This window comes from Artemia sp. Qi Xiang Cuo, chromosome 10 (assembly GCF_049724085.1).
Source record: "Artemia sp. Qi Xiang Cuo chromosome 10, ASM4972408v1, whole genome shotgun sequence".
NCBI lineage: Eukaryota > Metazoa > Arthropoda > Branchiopoda > Anostraca > Artemiidae > Artemia > Artemia sp. Qi Xiang Cuo.
The window spans coordinates 42,462,264-42,484,650 of record NC_142803.1 but is presented as its reverse complement, the minus strand read 5'-3'; the positions used below and the strand labels follow the sequence as shown (position 1 = coordinate 42,484,650).

The following is a 22,387-nucleotide window of genomic DNA, read 5'->3' as shown; positions in this document are numbered from 1 at the left end:
TATCCCTCCTAAACCTATTTTACAAGTTGAAATACTCATCCTTTTCACCCACAACTCTACATTATGGCTTTTTGAATACCCCATCACCAAGCAATACTTTTCAAAGGCTTTATTATATCTTTTCAGAACAAGTTCATTTCTTAATGTCCCCCCTAAACCAATTTTACAACTTGAAGTACTCATTCTTTTCACCCACAACTCTACATTATGGCTTTTTGGATACCCCATTACCAAGCAATACTTTTCAAAAGGCTTTATTATATCTTTTCAGAACAAGTTATTTACATAATATCCTTCCTAAACTAATTTTATAACTTGAAGTACTCATTCCTTTCACCCGCAACTCTAATTTATGGGTTTTTTGAATACCCCGTCACCTAGCAATACGGTTCAAAAGGCTTTATTTTATCTTTTCAGAACAAAATCCTTTCTTAATGTCCCCCCTAAACCAATTTTACAACTTGAAGTACTCATTCTTTTCACCCATAACTCTACATTATGGCTTTTTGAATACCCCAACATCAAGCAATACTTTTCAAAAGGCTTTTTTATATCTTTTCAGAACAAGTTCCTTTCTTAATGTTCTTCCTAAACCCATTTTACAAGTTGAAGTACTCATCTTTTTTACCACAGCTTTACTTAACAACTTTTTGCACACCCCAACATCAAGCAAAACTTTTCAAAAGGCTTTATTATATCTTTTGAGAACAAGTTCTTTACGTAATATCCTTCCTAAACCAATTTTACAAGTTAAAGTACTCATCTTTTTCACCCAAAACTTTACTTTACGACTTTTTGAATACCCCAACACCAAGTAATACTTTCAAAAGGACTTCTTATATCTTTTCAGAACAAGTTCTTTTCTTAATGTCCCCCCTAAACCAATTTTACAACATGAAGTACTCATTTTTCTCACACACAACTCTACTTTATGGCTTTTTGAAATCTACTAATTTTTTTTTAGAAATAATATTTTCATCAGTGATAACACTTTTTTTGTTCGAACTAGCAAGTTTTCTACCAAAGATACCAAATTTTTTCTTAGAAGTAGCAAGTTTTTGATTGTGATAACAACTTTTCAGTCTCAAGTAGCAAGTTTTGCGTAACACTAACAAATCGTCTCATCAAAGTAAAATTATTTTATCTTAAAACTAACATAATTTTTCTGAACACACACAAATTTATCATGTAGATAATATTTTTATTTGTGATAACACTTTTTCAGTTTGAACTAGAAAGTTTTCTGCCAAAGATACCAATTTTTTTATTAGAAGTAACAATTGTTTTATTATGATAACGAACTTTCAGTCACAAGTACCAAGTTTTACGTAGCACTAACAAACCTTATCATCAAAGCAACAATATATTATCTTAAAACTAACATACTTTTAATGAACACACACAATTTTATCTTAGAAATAATATTTTCATCAGTGATAACACTTTTTCTGTTCGAAATAGCAAGTATTCTGCCAAAGAAACCACATTTTTTCGTACAAGTTATAATTTTTTAATTATGATAACAACTTTTCTGTCACAAGTAGCAAGTTTTGCTCAGCACTAACAAACCTTATCATCAAAGCAACAATATTTTATCTTACAACTAACATACTTTCACTGAACACACACAATTTTCTCTTGGAAATAATATTTTTCATCAGTGATAACACTTTTTCTGTTCGAACTAGCAAGTTTTTTACCAAAGATACCAAATTTTGTCTTAGAAGTAACAATTTTTGATTGTGATAACAACTTATCTGTCAGAATTAGTAAGTTTTGCTTAACACTATCAAATCTTCACATTAAAGTAACAACATTTTACATAAAAACTTACATACTTTTACTTAACACACACAAATTTCTCTTAGAAATAATATTTTTCATCAGTGATATCACGCTTTCTGTTCGAACTAGCAAGTTTTCCAAAGATACCAAATTTTTTCTTAGAAGTAACAATTTTTTTATTGTGATAACAACATTTCTGAAAGAAGTAGCAAGTTTTGCTTAACACTAACAAACCTTCTCATCAAAGTAACAACATTCTTCCTTAATACTACTTAATACTAACAAATTTTCTCATCAAAGTAACAATATTTTATCTTAAAACTAACATACTTTCACTGAACACACACTAATTTCTCTTAGAAATAATATTTTTCATCAGTGATAAAAAAATTTCTGTTCGAACTAGCAAGTTTTCTACCAAATATACCAAATTTTTTCTTAGAAGTAACAATTTTTGATTGTGATAACAACTTTTCTGGCAGAAGTAGCAAGTTTTGCTTAAATCTAACAAACCTTCTCATCAAAGTAACAATATTTTACCTAAAACTATCATACTTTTACTGAACACACACAATTTTCTCTTAGAAATAATATTTTTCATTAGTAATAACACATTTTCATTTGGAACTACCAAGTTTTCTACCAAAGATACCAAATTTTTTCTTAGAAGTAACAATTTTTTGATTGTGATAACAACTTTTCTGTCAGAAGTAGCAAGTTTTGCCTAGCACAAACAAACCTTCTCATCAAAGTAACAAAATTCTTCTTTAATACTATCAAACGTTTACTTAACACACACAATTTTCTCTTAGAAATAACATGTTTCATCAGTAATATCAAGCTTTATGTTCGAACTAGCAAGTTTTCTTCCAAAGATACCAAATTTTTTCTTAGAAATAACAATTTTTTGATTGTGATAACAACTTTTCTTTCAGAAGTAGCATGTTTTACTTAACACACACAATTTTCTCTTAGAAATAATGTTTTTCATCAGTAATAACACTTTTTCAGTTAGAACTAGCAAGTTTTCTACCAAAGATACCAAATTTTTTCTTAGAAGTAACAATTTTTTGATTGGGATAACAGCTTTTTCTGTCAGAAGTAGCAAGTTTTGCTTAACACTAACAAATCTTCTCATCAAAGTGACAACATTCTTCTTTAATACTACCAAACGTTTACTTAACACTAACAGTTTTTCTCTTCGAATCATCAACTTTTCTTTATCACAATATCACAATAAAAAAATTTGTTACTTCTAAGAAAAAATTTGGTATCTTTGGCAGAAAACTTGCTAGTATGAACAGAAAACTTGTTATCATAACGAAAACTGTTTACTTCTAAGAAAAAAAGTATCTTTGACAGAAAACTTGCTACTTCAATCAGAAAGCGTGATATTGTTGACGAAAAGTGTTATTTCTAAGATAAATTTGAGTCTATAAGTAAAATTACGTTAGTATTAAAGATAAGTTGATGACTCGAAGAGAAAGACTGTCAGTGTTAAGTAAACGTTTGGTAGTATTAAAGAAGAATGGTGTTACTTTGATGAGAAGATTTGTTAGTGTTAAGCAAAACTTACTACTTCTGACAGAAAAGTTGTTATCACAAAAAAAAAATTGTTATTTCTAAGAAAAAATTTGGTATCTTTGGTAGAAAACTTGGTAGTTCGAACTGAAAAAGTGTCATCACTGATGAAAATTATTATTTCTAAGAGAAAATTATATGTGTTAAGTAAAACTTGCTACTTCTGACAGAATAAAGTTGTTATCACAATCAAAAAATTGTTATTTCTAATAAAAAAATTTGGTATCTTTGGTAGAAAACTTGCTAGTTCAAACAGAAAGCGTGATATCACTGATGAAAAATATTATTTCTAAGAGAAATTTGTGTGTGCTAAGTAAAAGTATGTTAGTTTTAAGGTAAAATATTGTTACTTTGATGAGAAGGTTTGTTAGTGTTAAGCAAAACTTACTACTTCTGCCAGAAAAGTTGTTATCACAATCAAAAATTGTTACTTTTAAGAAAAAATTTGGTATCTTTGGTAGAAAACTTGCTAGTTCGAACAGAAAAAGTTTTATCACTGATGAAAAATATTATTTCTAAGAGAAATTTGTGTGTGTTCAGTAAAAGTATGTTAGTTTTAAGATAAAATATTGTTACTTTGATGATAAAATTTGTTAGTGTTAAGCAAAACTTGCTACTTGTGACAGAAAAGTTGTTATCATAACGAAAAAATTGTTACTTCTAAGAAAAAATTTGGTATCTTTGGTAGAAAACTTGCTAGTTTGAACAGAAAAAGTGTTATCACTGATGAAAATATTATTTCTAAGAGAAATTTGTGTGTGCTCAGTAAAAGTATGTTAGTTTTAAGGTAAAATGTTGTTACTTTGATGAGAATGTTTGTTAGTGTTAAGCAGACCTGGATACTTTTGACATAAAAGATGCTATCACAATCAAAAAATTATTACTTCTAAGAAAAAATTTGGTATCTTTGGTAGAAAACTTGCTAGTTCGAACAGAAAAAGTGTTATCACTGATGAAAAATATTATTTCTAAGATAAATTTGTGTTTTCAGTAAAATTATGTTAGTTTTAAGGTAAAATGTTGTTACTTTGATGGGAAGGTTTGCTAGTGTTAAGCAGAAATTGCTACTTCTGACAGAAAAGCTGTTATCACAAACAAAAATAATATTACTTCTAAGAAAAAATGTGGTATCTTTGTTAGAAAACTTACTATTTCGAACTGAAAATGTGTTATCACTGATGAAAAATATTATTTCTAACAGAAAATTGTGTTTGTTCAGCAAAAGTATGTTAGTTTTAAGTTAAAATGTTGTTACTTTGATACCCACATTTAAAATACACGTGATTTTATTAATAATATTTGATTTTTTAATTAAGTTGGGTTTTAGTTTTCGGAAATAAGAACGCTCATGTTTAAAATACACGTGATTTTATTAATAATATTTCAAAAGCCATTAAGTAAAGTTGTGGGTGAAAAGAATGAGTACTTCAAGTTGTAAAATTGGTTTAGGGGGGACATAAAGAAAAAAACTTGTTCTGAAAACATATAATAAAGCCTTTTGAAAGTATTGCTTGGTGTTGGGGTATTCAAAAAGTCATTAAAGTAGAGTTGTGGGTGAAAAGAATGAGTTTAGGGGGGGGGACATTAAGAAAAGAACTTGTTCTGAAAAGATACAAAAAAGCCTTTTGAAAGTATTGCTTGGTTGTGGGGTATTCAAAAAGCCATAAAGTCGAGTTATGTGTGAGAAGAATGAGTACTTCAAGTTGTAAAATTGTTTTAGTGGGGATATTAAGAAATGAACTTGTTCTGAAAAGATATAAAAAAGCCTTTGAAAAGTATTACTTGGTGTTGGGGTATTCAAAACGACATAAAGTAAAGCTTTGGGTGAAAAGGATAAGTATTTCAACTTCTAAAATGGGTTTAGGAAGAATATTACGTAAAGGACTTTTTCTGAAAAGATATAATAAAGCCCTTTGAAAAGTATTGCTTGATGTTGGGGTGTGCAAAAAAGTCGTAAAGTAAAGTTGTGGTGAAAAGGATGAGTACTTCAAGTTCTAAAATTGATTTAGGAAGGACATTATGCACAGAAACTTGTTCTGAAAAGATATAATAAAGCCTTTTGAAAAGTATTGTTTGGTGATGGGTATTCAAAAAGCCATAATGTTGAGTTGTGTGTGAGAAGAATGAGTGCTTCAAGTTTTAAAATGGGTTTAAGAGGGACATTAAGAAAGGAACTTGTTCTGAAAAGATATAAAAAAGCCTTTTGAAAAGTATTGCTTGGTGTTGGGATATTCAAAAAGTCGTATAGTAAAGTTGCGTGTGAAAAGGATGAGTACTTCAACTTTTAAAATTGGTTTAGGAAGGACATTACGTAAAGAACGTGTTCTGAAAAGATATAATAAAGCCTTTTGAAAAGTATTGTTTGGTGATGGGTATTCAAAAAGCCATAATGTTGAGTTGTGGGTGAAAAGAATGAGTACTTCAAGTTGTAAAATTGGTTTAGGGGGGACATTAAGAAAGGAACTTGTTCTGAAAAGATATAATAAAGCATTTTGAACCGTATTGCTTGGTGAAGGGGTATTCAAAAAACCCATAAAGTAGAGTTGCGGGTGAAAGGAATGAGTATTTCAAGTTGTAAAATTGGTTTAGGGGGGACATTAAGAAAAAAACTTGTTCTGAAAAGATATAATAAAGCCTTTGAAAAGTATTGCTTGGTGTTGGGGTATTCAAAAAGCCATAAAGGAGAGTTGTGGGTGAAAATGAATGAGTACTTCAACTTGTAAAATTGGTTTAGGAGGGACATTAAGAAAGGAACTTGCTCTGAAAAGATATAATAAAGACTTTGAAAAGTATTGCTTGGTGTTGGGGGGTTCAAAAAGCCATTATGTAGAGTTGTGGGTGAAAAGGATGAGTACTTCAACTTGTAAAATAGGTTTAGGAGGGATATTAAGAAAGGAACTTGTTCTGAAAAATATATTTGGTTGGGAGCCAAAAAGTTGAGGGTGAGGGGGGCCCTTCTGTGTTTCAAGTGCGAAAAAAAAGTATTAAAAAAAATAGGTTGGGGAGTCCAATGGGCCCGAGCGGAGGGGGCCCCTTTGGGAGGCTCGGGGGGCCCTTTGGGTGCCCGGGGGGATGGGGCCTTTTGGGGGCCCGGGGGTGTGGCCCTTTGAGATTGGGGTAGGGGACCTCACAACATTGTTCAATTAGAACTTGTGTATTTTAACGACCAGAGTTTCACCCCAAATCATCTTCTAAAATGTCTCAAACTGTTTCACTCAAATTATCTTCTAAAATATCTGAAGCGGTTTCGCCCAAATAATCCCCTAAAAGTAATTTCTGCGTGCTCCTTTGTTTTGGCATCCCTGCGCTGTCACATTTGAAATTCCTAGGAAACCCTTTCCTGCGTAAAATATATTCATCTCGAAGGTGTTCTTGGTTACTCTATTAAGGTTTCGATAGAATATCAATTTATCTCTCAGACTTAAAGGTCAGAGAAGCCATATTTAAAAATAAAATATCAAATAATCTTTGTCACTAACTATCAAAAAAGCCATATTTAAAAATATAATTTCTCTTTCATTAAGAATCTCACATATTTCCTATCAAAACAGTGATATCATTTCTAATTACAATTGCTTTGATTGAATATTAATGAATGTATAACTAAGTTTAATTAAATAAGAAACCATATTTAAAAATATAACTTACGTCTATTTAGGGGCCTGTATAATTTCCTAGGAAACAAGTTATGTCATTTCTAATTCCGTTAGTGGATCAATAATTCCCCTTAGAAACATTATATAAATTCCCCTTTCATGGATCAATAATTCCCCTTAGAAACAACAAATAAGGTCCCCTTTCTTGGATCAATAATTCCCCGCCGATTATGCAAGTCAATTTCCCAGAAACCTAGTTCTCAGAAATCCACTTCCCCTCGAGTGGATCAATACATCTCCTCCCGTTAATGTGCATGCGCAAACTTCATCCGGAGTCATTACACCTAGAAACAACAAATAAATCGACCTTGAAAAGGGGGCATTGACCCCATTAGATTCGATCAATAATCCTTGAATAAATTATAACCAGTCGGCGTTAGACTTGATTATAGATGGCAGCACGGTGTTTATTTCATAATTATTGATAGCTCCCTACTAATAAAATTCTTGAACTGATGATATTTCAACAATTAATAGCATTATATATCAGACATTCAGTTGGATATTATCTGTACTTTTCAAGACTGGTCGAGGCACATACATCTTTCAGTAAAGGACCAATGATGAAGTATGTTTTAGACTTTTACAGCAAAAAAAGGAAGTAACGCCCAAACTCTTCTTTGTAGAGATTTTTGTTCGTTTCTAGCTGGATTTGCATATTCAATTTAAGTTTCACTCGTTGTAAGATTTATTACTTATTTGTATTAGTAACTATTGTTTGTTTGTTTGCTATGAATGTTTATTTTATTTCTGTTCATTTTGGGTTTCATTTATGACTCAACAGCATTTTTTTTTGTTCGTTTTAAGCTTGATTTGCATATTCAATTTAAGCCTTAGGGACTGCCCCCCCCCCCACAACGCCTCGCTCTTTACGCTTGATTTTTTATTGTTTAAAAAAATAAAGTTGTGAGACACAGTCAAACTGTAGCGTTAAGAGTGAGGCATTGAGGAGAGGACAGTCCCTTTCATATACGGAATAATTTCTGTTCGTTTTAAGTTTTAATGTCGCTCCTTACTTTCAGTTAAAAAAAAAACTTGTTTTGTAATTAATTTCTGAACGTTTTTGAATTAATGCAGCTTTGGTTTTGGTTCACCGCATATGAATAACTGAAACGAAATTTGCATATTAATTTTACTATTTTTATGGATCAATACATCTCTTCCCGTCAATGCCCATGTGTAAACTTCACCCTGAAGTCATTACACCTAAAAACAAGAAATAAATCAACCTTGAAAAAGAGACATTGACCCCATTAGACTTAATGAACAATCCTCGAATAAATTATAGCCAGTCAGCGTTAGACTTGATTGTAGATGGCAGCACGGTGTTCGTTTCATAATTATTGATAGCTCCCTACTTTTATTTCACTGTAATTTTATTTTCTTTTTCAATGCTGCAATAACCGTAAAAGAAAATATTTGTAATATAATTCGTTTTCAGTAAAGTACCAATGACGCTGTAGGCTTTAGACTTTTATAATTAGGGAAGATGACAGTATACAAACTCTTGTTTGTAGTGAAGCTATATTTGTCTTAACAGTCTTGGAAAGAACTAATAAAATTAAACTGAATATTCGATATGTAATGATATTAATTGTTGAAAGCTCATCAGTTAAAAATTAAATTTTACGTAATCTTTAAGTTTATTTTCAATGTTGTAATGAGTAAAAAAGAAAATGTTTGTACTATTCGTTTTCAGTAAAGCGCCAATGCCGCAGCAAGTTTTAGACTTTTACAGCAAAAGAAGGAGGCAAAACCCAAACTCTTCTTTATTGAGATTTTTGTTCGTTTCAACCTGGATTTGCATCTTCAATTTAAGTTTCACTCGTTTTAAGATTTATTCACTCATTTATTTTAGTAACTATTGTTTGTTTGTTTGCTATGATTGTTTATCTAATTTCTGTTCGATTTTGGTTTCATTTATGACTCAATAGCAAAATAGTTGTGTTCCTTTTAAGATTTATTTGCATATTCAACTTAAGCTTTACTCGTTTTAAGATTTATTTATTCATTTATATTACTACCTGTTGTATTTTTTTTTCTATGATTGTTTATTTAATTTCTGTTTGTTTTGGGTATTATTTATTCTTTGATAGCAATTTCTGGTCGTTCGGAGTTCGAGTTATTGTAGGTTTCTATTTCTTCTGATCTGAAGTTTAATATGGCCTTTACTTTTGTTTAAAAAACTTTTTTTGGAAAGTTTTTAAAAAATTAATTTCTGTTCGTTTTATACTGCCAAAGTTTCAATTTTTTCAAAATTTCTTACCGTATTTCAATTTTTTTTTTTTTTTATTCCAAAATGAATAAACAGTTTTTGTAAGAACTAATAATTTAGACTGAATATTGGATATATAATTGTGTTCTAGTTGTTTATCCCCCCCCTGAAAATCCCCCCTCCGGAAAATACCCCTGCAGAAAATACCTTCCTCCGGAAAATACCCCCCCCCCCCGTAGAATATAAGGCTTTCAAAATTTGAGAATTTTATTGGAGCTTTTTTTTCCGTAGGGGGAAGGAATTTCGGTACTTTTGTATTATGCGCCACTAAGTCAAGTTTACGCTGTGTAAAATTCGAGAATACACCAGTTTTTTCGCTAGTTTCTTCATTACTTTAGAAATAAATTTGGGCTATAGATTTGCATATTAGGGAGGGGGGATAAAATATGGCGGGTCTGCATGCAAAATGTGTTTGGTACAATTATTCTGCATATTAGATAGATAAATAGAGAAATGTATTTTAAAGCCAAATATACGGCCAGGAACATAGTATAACAACATAAATGAAAGGCACAAATAACATAAACTTTTAAAAATATATAAGAATAGCGAGGTTTCTTGAAATGTTGTAACTAAAAAAAAAAAAAAAAAAAAAAAAAAATCCCCATATAAAGTAAATTTAATGTTCCATTTTGATTTAAGTGTTTTTACAAGTGTTAAGTGTTTTTTTTTTCAATAATCGTTTTTCCAAGTATTAAGTAGTATTATTAGGTTAATTTAGTGTTTTATTTAATTGTTTTGTGATGATCGCTGATCAAATTTTATGTTGTTTGTGCCTTTCATTTATGTTATTTTACTATGTTCATGGCCGTATATTTGGCTTCAAATGCACTTCTCTATCTGTCTATCTAATATGCAGAATACTTATTCCAAATACCAAACACATTTTGCACATAGACCTGCTATACTTTACCCCCCCCCCCTAATATGCAAATCTATAGCCCAAATTTATTTCTAAAATAGCGAAGAAACTAACGACCAAACTGGTGAGTTCTGAAATTTTAGGCAGCGCAAACTTGAGAGTGGCGCATAATACACAAATACCAAAATTCCTTCCCCCAACGGAACTAAAAAAAAAAAAAAAAAAAACACAAATAAAATTATCAAATTTGGAAAGCCTTATTTTCCACGGGGGGTGTTTTCCCGGGAGGGGGTATTGTCCACTGGGGTGTATTTTCCGCAGGGGGTATTTTTCGGGGGGTAAACGCCGGCCACCATATAATGGTATTACTACTACTACTACTAACAACTCACCGCAGCACCAAGCCACCTGAAAACAACACAGCTACGCACGCTCATCCTCCATCACAATCTATTCAAAACCTCCCTTTTTACACCCTCCCAGGAAGTTCCCATTTCCTTTTAGCCCTAGACGGTTGGGCGATAAGGACAATCTTCGGCAATCTGTCATCCTTCATCCACACACCCTACCCTAGCCATCTCAACCTTTCTTTCATTATAGCCCTAGAAAGCGGTATTGAACGACATTTTTCGTACAGCCTACTGTTTGAAATACGGCCAGTCAGCCGGGTACCCAGAAAAATCCCTAAGCAATTTCTCTGGAAAACATCTAGCAAATCTTCATCTGCTTTTAGGAGCGCCCATGCTTTAGAGCCATATTTGACCACTGTCATCATACTAGCTTCTAATATTCTAATCTTCGTTTGCGACTTATCTTCCTATTCTCCCAAACATTTTTATTTGTGAAAAAACACCCTGGGCCTTGGCTATTCTACTTTTAACATCTTCACTGCTTCCACTGTCTTTACTAATAATACTACCAAGGTAAGTTAAGCTGCCCACCTGATCAACCTTTTCATTACCCAACCTCACCTTTCATCTTCACTTATTCCTAGCCTTAGTGACTTAGTCTTTTAATATTAATTTTCAAACCTATTTTTTGCACCCTGAACTCGCAAAACCTCTAAAATCTCATTCATTTTGCTCACACTTTAATCTAGGATGCTTGAATCATCAGCATAATCTAAGTCCAGGAGACTTTTTCCTTCCCATTTGATTCCGTGGTTTCCCATTGCCTTTCCTGTGCTCCTTAAGACAAAGTCCATGAAAATAATCCACATGAAAGGAGATAGAACACAACCCTGCTTAACTCCTGATTTAATACAAAACCAGCTGCAAACCTCATTTCCTGCCTTAACCGCAGCAGTGTTATTCTCGTACATAGCACTAATCACTTCAGTGTATTTGTCTGGTATACTGTGCAAGGATAAAACCTTTGCTAAAGCTCTTCTATCAACAGATTCGAACACTTGCTCATAATCTGTAAAATTGAGGACCAAAGGTGTTTGAAAACTCAGGCACTTCTCAATTATTAGCCTAAGAGTGAAAATTTTGTCGACACGTCGTCTACCTTTTCTAAAACCGCACTGTTCTTCTCTTAAAACTTTGTCTACGGCATCTCTCAGTCTAAAAAGTATCATATTACTAAGCAATTACTAAGCAAAGTTTATACGAGTATCCCTCCCATAAGAACCATATATGCCCCCATTGCATAACTTACAATGCCCTTGGCCCTGAAGGTTGTTTCAAACCCGGAGTTTCCGTTATATGATCTTTGAACTATTTTTAACAAAATAGCTATCTCAAAATTTTTACCGGATGGGTTTGGGGAAAAATGGGTTTGGGAGGGGGGGGGCTAGTTGCCATCGGATCTCTTTTGACTCTTACAACGTGAACTAGAACTTTCAATTTTCAATCAAGTGAACCCTATCTGAAGTTTACACGAGCATCCTTTCCATAAGAACCATATATTCCCCCAGGCTACAACTTACAACGCTTGCCCCTGGGGGGTTGTGTCGCCATCGGAGTTTTCATCGTATGATCTTTAAACTATTTTTTTAAAAATGGCTATCTCAATGTTCTTATCGGATGGTTTTGAGGAAAAAAGAGCGTGGAGGGGGGGACTAGTGGCCCTCTGGTCTCTTTTGACTCTTAGATAGTGAACTATAACTTTCACTTTCCAACCAAATGAGCCCTCTCTGAGGTTTATACGAGCAGTTCTTCCGTGAGAACCATATTTGCCCCCAGGGCATAACTTACAAAGCCTGCCCCCGGGCCCTGGGGGGTTCGTCGGCCCAGAGTTTTCGTTATATGATCTTTGAACCATTTTTTAAAAAATGGCTATTTCAAAGTTCTTATCGGATGTTTTGAGGAAAAAAGGGCGTGGAGGGTGGGGGGCTATTTGCCCTCCGATCCTTTTTGGCCCTTAAAAAGTGAGCTATAAGTTTCAGTTTGCAATCAAATGATTCCTTTCTGAAGTGTTATCGAGAATCCCTTCCATAAAACCTATATATGCCCCCAGGGCATAACTTACAACGCCTGGCCACGGGTCCTGGGAGGTTGTGTCGACCCCGGAGTTTTATTATCTGATGTTTGAACTATTTTTAACAAAATGGCTGTCTCAAAATTGTTATTGAATCCATTTGGGAAAAAAGGGCGTGGTTGGGCTAGTTGTGCTCCAATCACTTTTGACTCTTAAAAAGGGCACTAGAACTTCTGATTTCCAATCGAATGAGCCCCTTTTGAAGTTTATGCAATGACTTCTTCTATATGAAGTGCCTCTGGGGGGAAAAAATAAACCATTGGACTCATTGGAGCCGTATGGCCTTTGAATTTGAATATTCAATTTAAGTTTTACTCGTTTTAAGATTTATTTATTCATTTATATTAGTACCTGTTGTATGTTTGTTTGGTACGGCGCTCTATTTAATTTTTGTTTGTTTTGAGGTTTATTTATTCTTTAATGGTAATTTCTGGTCGTTTTGGGTTTTAATTGTATAGCTCAAATCGTTCTAAAATTGTGACGAATCGTATAAGTAGTTCTAGTCAGTCTACCCTGTTTTGTCTTACAGCTGGAACGCTAAGTTAAAATTTCCAGGAAAAATTTCTTTTTGGGAAGGGAGATAAGGGGACTTCGAAATTCATGCTGGTGAGAAGGTGACAATTTTTTTTCTCCAAACCTCACAATAAAATATACTTTTTTGTTTTGTTGTTGTGTCCGCCGTTTGGCAAACTCTCGTGCTATCAAGAAGAATATGAGAACTTCGTATAAATGCTTCTCTTGTTTCATTGATGATACATGGAGAAAACTTGGTAGTCTTTCCCTGGTTTTAAGACTGGTTCTTAATAAACTATTTCTTTGTCTCTAAGCATCTGTTGCTAATTAAGTATAGCTGATGGTTTTTTTTTTAACCTATTGCATGTAATGCCTCTATAGGAAAAATAAAAGACGAAACAGAGTGGAAAAATATTGGTGAAAAAGTCATGTTGCTTGTTTATTTCTTTGTAAAGACCACTTAACAATAAATCATGATCAGTTTTTCCAGCTCCATAAAAAGAAGAAAGGAAACCATATTGAATTTTGTGCTTGGTTGTATTCTAATGGCATTTTTTCACACTACTTTCATGTTTCATCATATTCTTGGTTTTTCGTGTGTGCCTTCGTATTTTTTTTCTTACTTTTACGGAGTTTTTTTCGCTGGAACCATCTCTAGCTGTTGTCAATATTGGTATCTGACAAATCACTTTAGCCATATCTCTCCGAAAGAGGAAGTCTCTTGAGCAATCCTTTTGCAATGTTTTTTGTTAACTGAATAAAACATCTCCTGTGGCACATTGCCATACTAATATGATGAAGCATGCAATCAACAAGTCACGTATATTTTAAAACTTTGAACTCTGCACAGATAACCACGAAGTTCAGATTTAGCAGTCGATTCAGGTAATAATGCTATTCCTAAGCCCATGGAGGGGGGGATCTACATCACAGGTTGTACCAGGATCCTTTTGCTTAAGAAAAATCATAAGAAATCGACGCTGAAATTTACGAAAATATGAATGTCCTCTCAAGGTACAATAGACCTTAAAAAGGCTTTGCTATACCGTTCCTGTTCGATAGAATATCTTAATTGATTGTGCAATTGTCAGCTGTGAACTTCATTGGCCCTAGAAACTTGGTTACACTGACTATAAAAGGGCTTTTTAGGCCTTAGCCTTTCCTCTAAATTAGGTTTAGTTCTTTTTTTTTTGTCCATTGATGCAATTTTCCGCGGCCAGGTATAACCCCTTCACCGCATGGTTAAAAAAATCTAGTAGGAAAGTTTAGTAATCGACTCGTTGGAATCGTAATCTCTGTCGTAAGAATCGGCATATAAAAAGTAACATTCCTTATTATCTGTTTAATATATGCAGAGACAAAGTAAGGTTATAAGGAGGAGTTTTACTCATTAGCAACAGGCAGTCTTATTTAAGAAGGATGGGTCTCTCCCCACTCTTATTAGACTCTCGTCATGCTGCTGAATCTAGGCGTACATTATGATTTTTTTTTTGTTCTTTTGGCGTTTGAAAAAATGGACTTTTAATATAATATCCTTTGGTATGTTCTTTTCATTGTTCTCAAATATTTACATAGTCACAGCATATGCTATACCCTGTGCTTGTTTCTGTTGCAATGCTGATTCTTGACTGCACAGCGTTCCAGTATCTCAAACTTGCTAGATTTCAACTCTTAGTCTTCTAGGAGTGCTTTCAAATATGACCTAAAAATAATTTTAAGAATAGACCGAAGCATTTTCAGATCAAATAGGCTTTGTTTCAGTTGAGGTGTCGCTGTCGCTGAGGTCTAACCTCAAACGAGGACATTCTAGCTTAGGGAATACCGTGCGCTCCCGCGAATGTTGTCGTGCTAAGAGTAAAACAAGTATCTGAATAAACTAACGTTTGGTTATTATTCATAGGTCTGGGCTTAAGATCGTATTATATTTTTTTTTCAACGAAGTATTTTATGTTGGTCTTTTTTTTTTTATCATTTTCTAAATGATACACCTATTTAATCTTTTTTTTTTTTTTTTTTTTTTTTAGTAATAATATTGACAGATTGTTTAGCATTTCTGAAGTACAAAACATTCAAAAAAAAAAAGGAAATCTCTTTTACGCTTAGCACGGCATAAAGTCCTCATTCACCGTAATGCCCTTAGATAGAATAGATTGCAATACCAAAAGGAGATTGAACTAGTCTGCAATAAAAATAAAGGTAATAAGAGTTGGTGATTGATGCTGGTCGTCACAGTGAAATGTTGACTGAGCCAAAGACAATTCAATCAAAAAGATTGCTGAATCAAAAATACTCGTCTTAAAAGGTTATGTTCGGGAATCCTTTGGATTTAGGGAATTTACGGTTTGATAGGTAACTGGATTCACACTGACTTGTTATTGCGATCGATCTTTGGTGCGGTACATGGTCTTCGGCACCCTTACGCTGGAATATTTGTTTTCTATTGACAGTTGAACGGCTTAGAAGAAAAAACGGTTAATTCTGTAAAACAAACAACGGAAAAGGGTGGCAATATTGAGAACGTTTTTATTTGTTTGTTACATTTTAGCATGGGCTACTAAAATTTCCTTCTAAAAAGCTATTTAGTGCTCGCTGTCCAAATTTCGGATCAGTCTTTATTCTTGTGAAATTTTTAATGAATTGCGCTAAGATTACGGGTCAATATAGTATTTTGACGCTGAAATCCTCACCAATATGAAAGTGGAATCAAAGGATTTGGCCTTAAGATAGCTCAGGTTAGGGTTTGCAACACAACTTAGACCATTCACACTTATTTTTACTCAATTAAAGTTAACCCGTGTTTATTTTTTCAGAGCCAAATGACGAAAGCGGGGCAAACATTGATGCTGCCAAAATGTGGCGGGAAAATCGAGAAGAATTTAACAGAATTGCTGAACGTCTTGTTCGTAAAAGTCTTGGTCTACCTTATCCATAACCTAAACCCTGGTGTCCTTACTATGCTATCTCTACATCACTAACTTTCAGCGGTGAAGAGGAGCTCATAAATGTATTCATGTGGTTGACTTGAATGTCAAGATCTTAACTTGGCTACTGTTAGGGGCGTATTCGGGATTTTTTCAGGGGGGGGGGGGTACAAAAGACTCTAAAAACGCATCGAACATTTGTTTATATTCACTTTTGTTACGTTTTTACGAATTGGGCAAATTTTTTTTTTGGGGAAGGGGGGGGGGTTCAAACCCCCTACCCCCCTGGGTACGGTCTTGGCTACCGTCGATCAAAAATGATATCTGACATTTTCGAAAATAAGAAATGTACAGATCGTAGGTACAGTAAGTAAACTTTGTTAATCTGAGTTGTGATGTATTCATCAATGATATCGCCAATCACCACTTAGACAATATTGTTAGAAATACAAAATTTTAATAATCGAAAAAGGCAAGATTTATTGACAAATCCGTCGAAAATTCGATACGGTCTTTTGACTGAAGGCATTTGAATACTATGATTTGTTATATCTCTTGCGTTAAAAAAAAAATTAATATAAGAAATAATTAATATTTTTGCCTGGTGAAGTCCAAGAGTTTAGTCTGACTATGGCAATGCTGCACCAAAGTGCGCCTGTGTATATCTTGCATCCCATCCTCGTAGTAAGCCGTGATATGCATCCTAACTGTTAAACTACTTTCGGTACTTGTGTATTATATGGTACACACTCGAGAATTTGGATTTACCGAGCAGACCATAACCGGTTTATACCTGTCATTATTTGAAGAAAATTAGCTTAGGCTCAGTTGAAATCTACCTTGTAGCTATATTTTTATTAAATATTTATATAGAGATGGTATTTTGGTTGGGTTAGGCTAGGTATTTAATATAATGCGTTCTGTTCGCCCCCCCCCCATAATTCTTTGTACCATGATTCTGTGTTGTAGTTTTCGTAATTTTTTTACTAAAGTATTGTATTTTCATCATATTTTTGTATGTTTCATTAGGATTAATTTAACTTCAATTCTCGAGTGTGTACCATATAATACACAATTCCCCTATTTTTAGTTTTGTCAGATGGTTTGTGATGTTTAGATGGCTCATCTTTGCACAGTTTACCACCCAGACCAGTCAAACTATGATCTACCACGCCATGGTGATTTTGCATAACAGTACGATGTAAAATTTGATTTTGTCCTCTGGAGATATCGTGTTTTTCGGGAGCCTTTTTTTTTTGTTCCATTGTAAGGAGTTTGATTAATAAATTTTCGCTAACATGCTGATTTAGTCCGAGTCCATCAGGCTTTTCTTTTGCTGATTTTAACTAAAACAGAAGCAGTCCAAAGGTAAGTGCGATAATCGTAAAGAGCAGATCTTGCGCACTTTCATTACTGCGGTCTTTGCTTCAATAACCTAGAGGTTGAATTAGATAGAGCCCGAACCCCCCTAGTTCCTGTAAGCCACGATGTAAGCAAAATAGAACCGGTAACTGGTACCTCCCTGAGGGCCCTAGGGAGTCAAGAACATATCAAGTACACAGCTAGTGTTGATCGAAATAATAGGATCGCTAAGACAAAAATCAGCTTGTCCCCAGACGGTCCTCAGAAGTTTCCGGAAATCATTTTGAAAGTGAAAAATATGTACTTAACACCAAAAAAAATTACTATTATTTTTCTGCTCATATTTTACAGGTTATTTCTAATTTAAATCCTTGACTAAAAAAATCATTCCCACGAAAAGCTGAAACACTTTGTTTTCGCTCCCCTTCAAAATTATGCACTCTTTCATTTTGGTACGATAATAAACATCAATTATTTCAATATACTGTGGACATATACTGCCGACCTATAGAAGCATGGATACAAGTCCAGTCGACATTATCCGTCGTGAGTCAACCCAAAAATCTCGATCCCAAAAGGAAATGACCACAAATTGCGCATTTGTTGCACATCTTCTGGCGAATTGTCACACTTTCCGACCCAAGCACAAAAAAAAATCAGAAAATCGAAAAAGTTATTGGCAGTTCTTGTTGTACTTTTTTATACACTCATCAAAGACTTTTGAATATCCCGACAAAAGTGAGGAAGCGCTCGAAACAACAGGAGCAATATCTTGTCCAGAAAATTGCCATTCATAGCTCGAGAGGCTTGGTAGAGACCGTCTTACAATCAATGAGGCATTCCAGATTGCAAGCTGATAGTAGAAACGCTTACAGAATTCTTCAAACGTGTTCTTCGAAAGAGACAACGCTTTCAGGTCCTTCTTACGAGGGTACAAGTGTACTCATAAATCACTGAGGGACAATGGATTGGGTCCCTTTCATAAGCCTCGATTGTCAGCTTTCTTGTACCATCTTGGAAGGAGAACCTTCTGGTTTCCGTATACGTTTTATCTCTCAACTTCTCTATTGTGTACTGAAGCTCCATATACGGACCGCCCTTCTTGGCAGACGCAATGAATGTTCGTTTTCCTTTGGTGAAATAGTGAGTCGTTGTATCACACTCAGAAATGAAGTGACTATACTCCCTGAGCTTAACGTTATCTTTATCCAGAACAAAATATCAATGGGATGGAATAATTTACGAACTTCACAAAAAGTTCAGGCAGAATATTTTCCCCTGGAAAAATGTTTAGGAGACGATTGAGTTGATCCACTAGCATCACAACTGCATTACCATCGTTAGTACAAACAGTCACCCTTTCAAAGCCTGTTTTGAAGTAAAAGGCAACGTGCAGACGTATTCTATTGTCCACTTTCTAATATGTGCTACAGAGAAATTCCTCAAAACTAAGAGATGCCCACTGCAGACTTTCAGGGATACACTACCATCATTTAGATCAGTATTGCCAAACAGTCCGCCACGATAGGATTTTCACTTGCTGTTTCAGGTATTCCTTTCGACACGGCTTTAAGCAGCCATATGGCATAGATTTTGACGATTCTATGTACAGCTAGTGGCTTTTGGCAAACCACTGGCATGATGTCGATAATGAAAGAATCATGCCCATACAAGTAACGCTCCTTCTCGAGGTTTAGGTTTTCAGGCTCTTCATGCAAGCCATTGGCCTCTCTTAGAATGTCTATTAAACTAAACTTAACACCACTTGGAAGCAGCAGCATATCTCTGAGCTCAAAAATTGAAAGATCATACGAAACGAGTTCAATGCTCAGAATATTCTTGAGCCTTTTCAGTCACTTCTAGTGCTGAAATCTTTCTCGAAGGGGTTCTCCTCACTGTCCTAAGCTCTGAAATCACTGCGCTTTGTCCAACGGCATTAATTTTTTATCCTGTTTTTCTTGAAGCCAATATCCATTGACGTTCCATTGATGTTTTAAGGTCATCCAAAGCTGACGAAACTGAGGCAACAAAAGATAGAGTATAAATCCACTTTGCTACTGCTAGTTAGCTTGTTGTATAGCTGACCAGACCAGAATTTTTTTTTTTTTTTAATCAAGATTTATGGCAGATCCAACAGTAAGACCCAAGAGCGTATCTAAAGAATTGGTTTGGCTATGAAATTGGAACTTTCAGAGAATGGTAAAAGGGGAAAATCTTCTGACCAAAAGGCAATATAAGCACGCTACTATAATACTTCTATTACCGCTACTTGTAAAGGCAATACGTTAATACTGCTGCTGCTACTAGTTCTACCCCTATTACTATTAACACTGCTGCTTTTTTTTTGGGGGGGGGTGAACTTTATTACAACACGCCGTCTGTATACAGTTTGTCAAAATGGCGTAACAGCAATATCTAAGGAGCAGTTTCGTTTTTAAAGTTGAAACTAACAGGACCACTGCTTCTACTCACACTACTACTGCTACTGTTATTACTCTTTCTACTACCACAACTGCCACTTAAGATAGGGCTACTACTATTAATTCTACAATGCAAGTTGTTAAGAGGACGTATCAGAAATGATTCGCGGATGGCGGATGTTGAACTAAATTAAAAAGTTTAAGGGCCATTTTTAAGAGTCCATAGAGATTGGAGGGCAAGCAGCCCTTCTCCCAAGCCCACTCATTTTCCAAACACATCCAGTTAAAATGTTTAGACAATCACTTTGTTCAGCATAGTAGAACGGTCCAATAGCTATGTTTCTAGGTATATTGGGTATGTCAAACCCCCACAATTATGTTATCGGCCCATTATGCTTTAAAAATAAAAGTTGCTTTAAAACTAAATAAAAAGGTACTGTTTGTATGGTTGCCAATAAGACACCTCAGCAACATATCGAAAACGATTGGGGGTATTAAGTTAAAAGTTTCAGGGCTGCTAGTATTACTACTTCTTTTTTTACAGTTTAAATAAATCAAAAGTGTTAAAGTATCCAAGTTGTCAAAGAGCACAGACAAATTCTTTTAGGAATGATATTATGTTTTGTTTTTCAGGTTAACTTGAGTAGGTATAAAATTAAATTAAACAATACTATTTGTGTCAGGATTAAACATTGTTGAAAAGTTTATCCAACATACAAATAGCAAGCCTAACTATGGATTCTTATAGAAATTAAATTTAAAAACACAAGTTTTTTTAACTGAAAGTAAGGAGTGATATTAAGGCTTAAAACGAACAGAAATTATTCCGTATATGAAAGGGGCTGTCCCCTCCTCAACACCTCGCTCTTTACGCGAAATTTTTTATTGTTTTAAAAAATAAAGTCAAACTTTAGCGTAAAAAGCGAGGTATTGAGGAAAGGACAGCCCCTTTCATACACGGAATAATTTCTGTTCTTTTAAGTCTTAATGTCGCTCCTTACTTTCAGTTAAAAAAACTTGTTTTTTAAATTTAGTTTTTAAACGTTTTTGAATTAATACAGCTTTGATTTTGGCTCCCCATACTTGAATAATTAAAACGAAATTTGCATATTAATTTTACTTTTTTTTGCTAAATGACTTTCTCGAAATTTTGTTTTGACGTAACTTACGAATTAATTTGCGTAACGAAATTCTATATTTGTATGTTTTTATTAAGTATATTAGGAAGTTCACCCCCTAGTCAATACCTCGCTTTTTACGCTAAAGTTTGAATTTTGTTCGAATCACAAACCCCTGAATCACAAAGGCCGGTTAATTAGAATTGATAGCTCTTTTGAAAGTTCTAAAAAAAACTTTAGCGTAAAGGTCGAGGTAATAGTTTCTTTTCGTTTTAAGTTTGAATATTGCTCCTTACTTTCAGTTGAAAAAAAAAACTTGTTTTTTTATTTAATTTCTGATAGTTTTTTTTAAATAATACTGGGAAAACCGGTGCCCCCTTCATAGAAATGTCCCTTCTCCCAAGTAAAAATCCTCTGTGAAAAGATCCTCCCCCGTCACCCCCTCCTCCACCCCCCTCCACCCGGGGACTTCGGGGGATTAAGTCATCCTAAAAGATATAGTTAAAATATTTTCGACGATATTGAACAAAATGGCTATCTCAAAATTTTGATCGGGTGACTTTGGGAAAAAACGAGCGTGGGAGGGGCCTAGTTGCCCTTTTTTTGGTTACTTAAAAAGGGCACTAGAACTTTTAAATTTCGTTCCAATGAGCCCTCCCACGATATTCTAGGGCCAATGGGTCGATACGATCACCCCTGGAAAAAAAAATAAAATAAACACGCATCTGTGATCTTTCCTCTGGAAAAAAATGCAAAATTTTACATTTTTGTAGATAGGTACTTGAAACATCTACAGTAGGGTTCTCTGATACGCTGAATATAATGGTTTGATTTTCATTAAGGTTCTATAACTTTTAGGGGCTCTTTCCCCTTTTTTTCCAAAATCAACCAAATTTTCTCAGGTGCGTAAATTGCCAGTTTAATATATGTATATATATATATATATATATATATATATATATATATATATATATATATATATATATATATATATATATATATATATATATATACGATCACCCCTGGGAAAAAAAACAAATAAACACACATCCGTAATCTTTCTTCTGGCAAAAAATGCAAAATTCCACATTTTTGCAGATAGGTGCTTGAAACCTCTACAGTAGGGTTCTCTAATACGCTGAATATGATGGTGTGATTTTCATTAAGGTTCTATAATTTTTAGGGGTCTTTCCCCCTTTTTTCTAAAATCAGCCAAATTTTCTCAGGCGCGTAATATGCTGATATTTATTACTTAAAGTTTCAACAACTTGTTTTGCGGAAAGTTTTTCAGATTAAAATGTATTATATTAAATAAGCAAGTTTTTTCAAGTGAAAGTAAAGAGCAACAGCAAAACTTAAACAAACAGAAATTATTACGTACAAAAGGGGGGTTCATCCCAAACTCAATACCTC

At 34.0% G+C, this 22,387-nt stretch overlaps 1 protein-coding gene across 1 annotated transcript in view; it reads left to right on the top strand.

Moving 5' to 3' along the window:
• Positions 1 to 16,397, top strand: part of Ubc7 (ubiquitin conjugating enzyme 7) — a 117,830-nt gene extending 101,433 nt beyond the window's left edge. The window contains exon 4 of the mRNA XM_089095431.1: positions 15,964 to 16,397. Within this exon, the coding sequence (XP_088951557.1) occupies positions 15,964 to 16,085 (122 nt within the window). The 3' untranslated portion in view covers positions 16,086 to 16,397. The remainder of the gene's footprint in view (positions 1 to 15,963) is intronic.
• Positions 16,398 to 22,387: the final 5,990 nt, after the last annotated feature.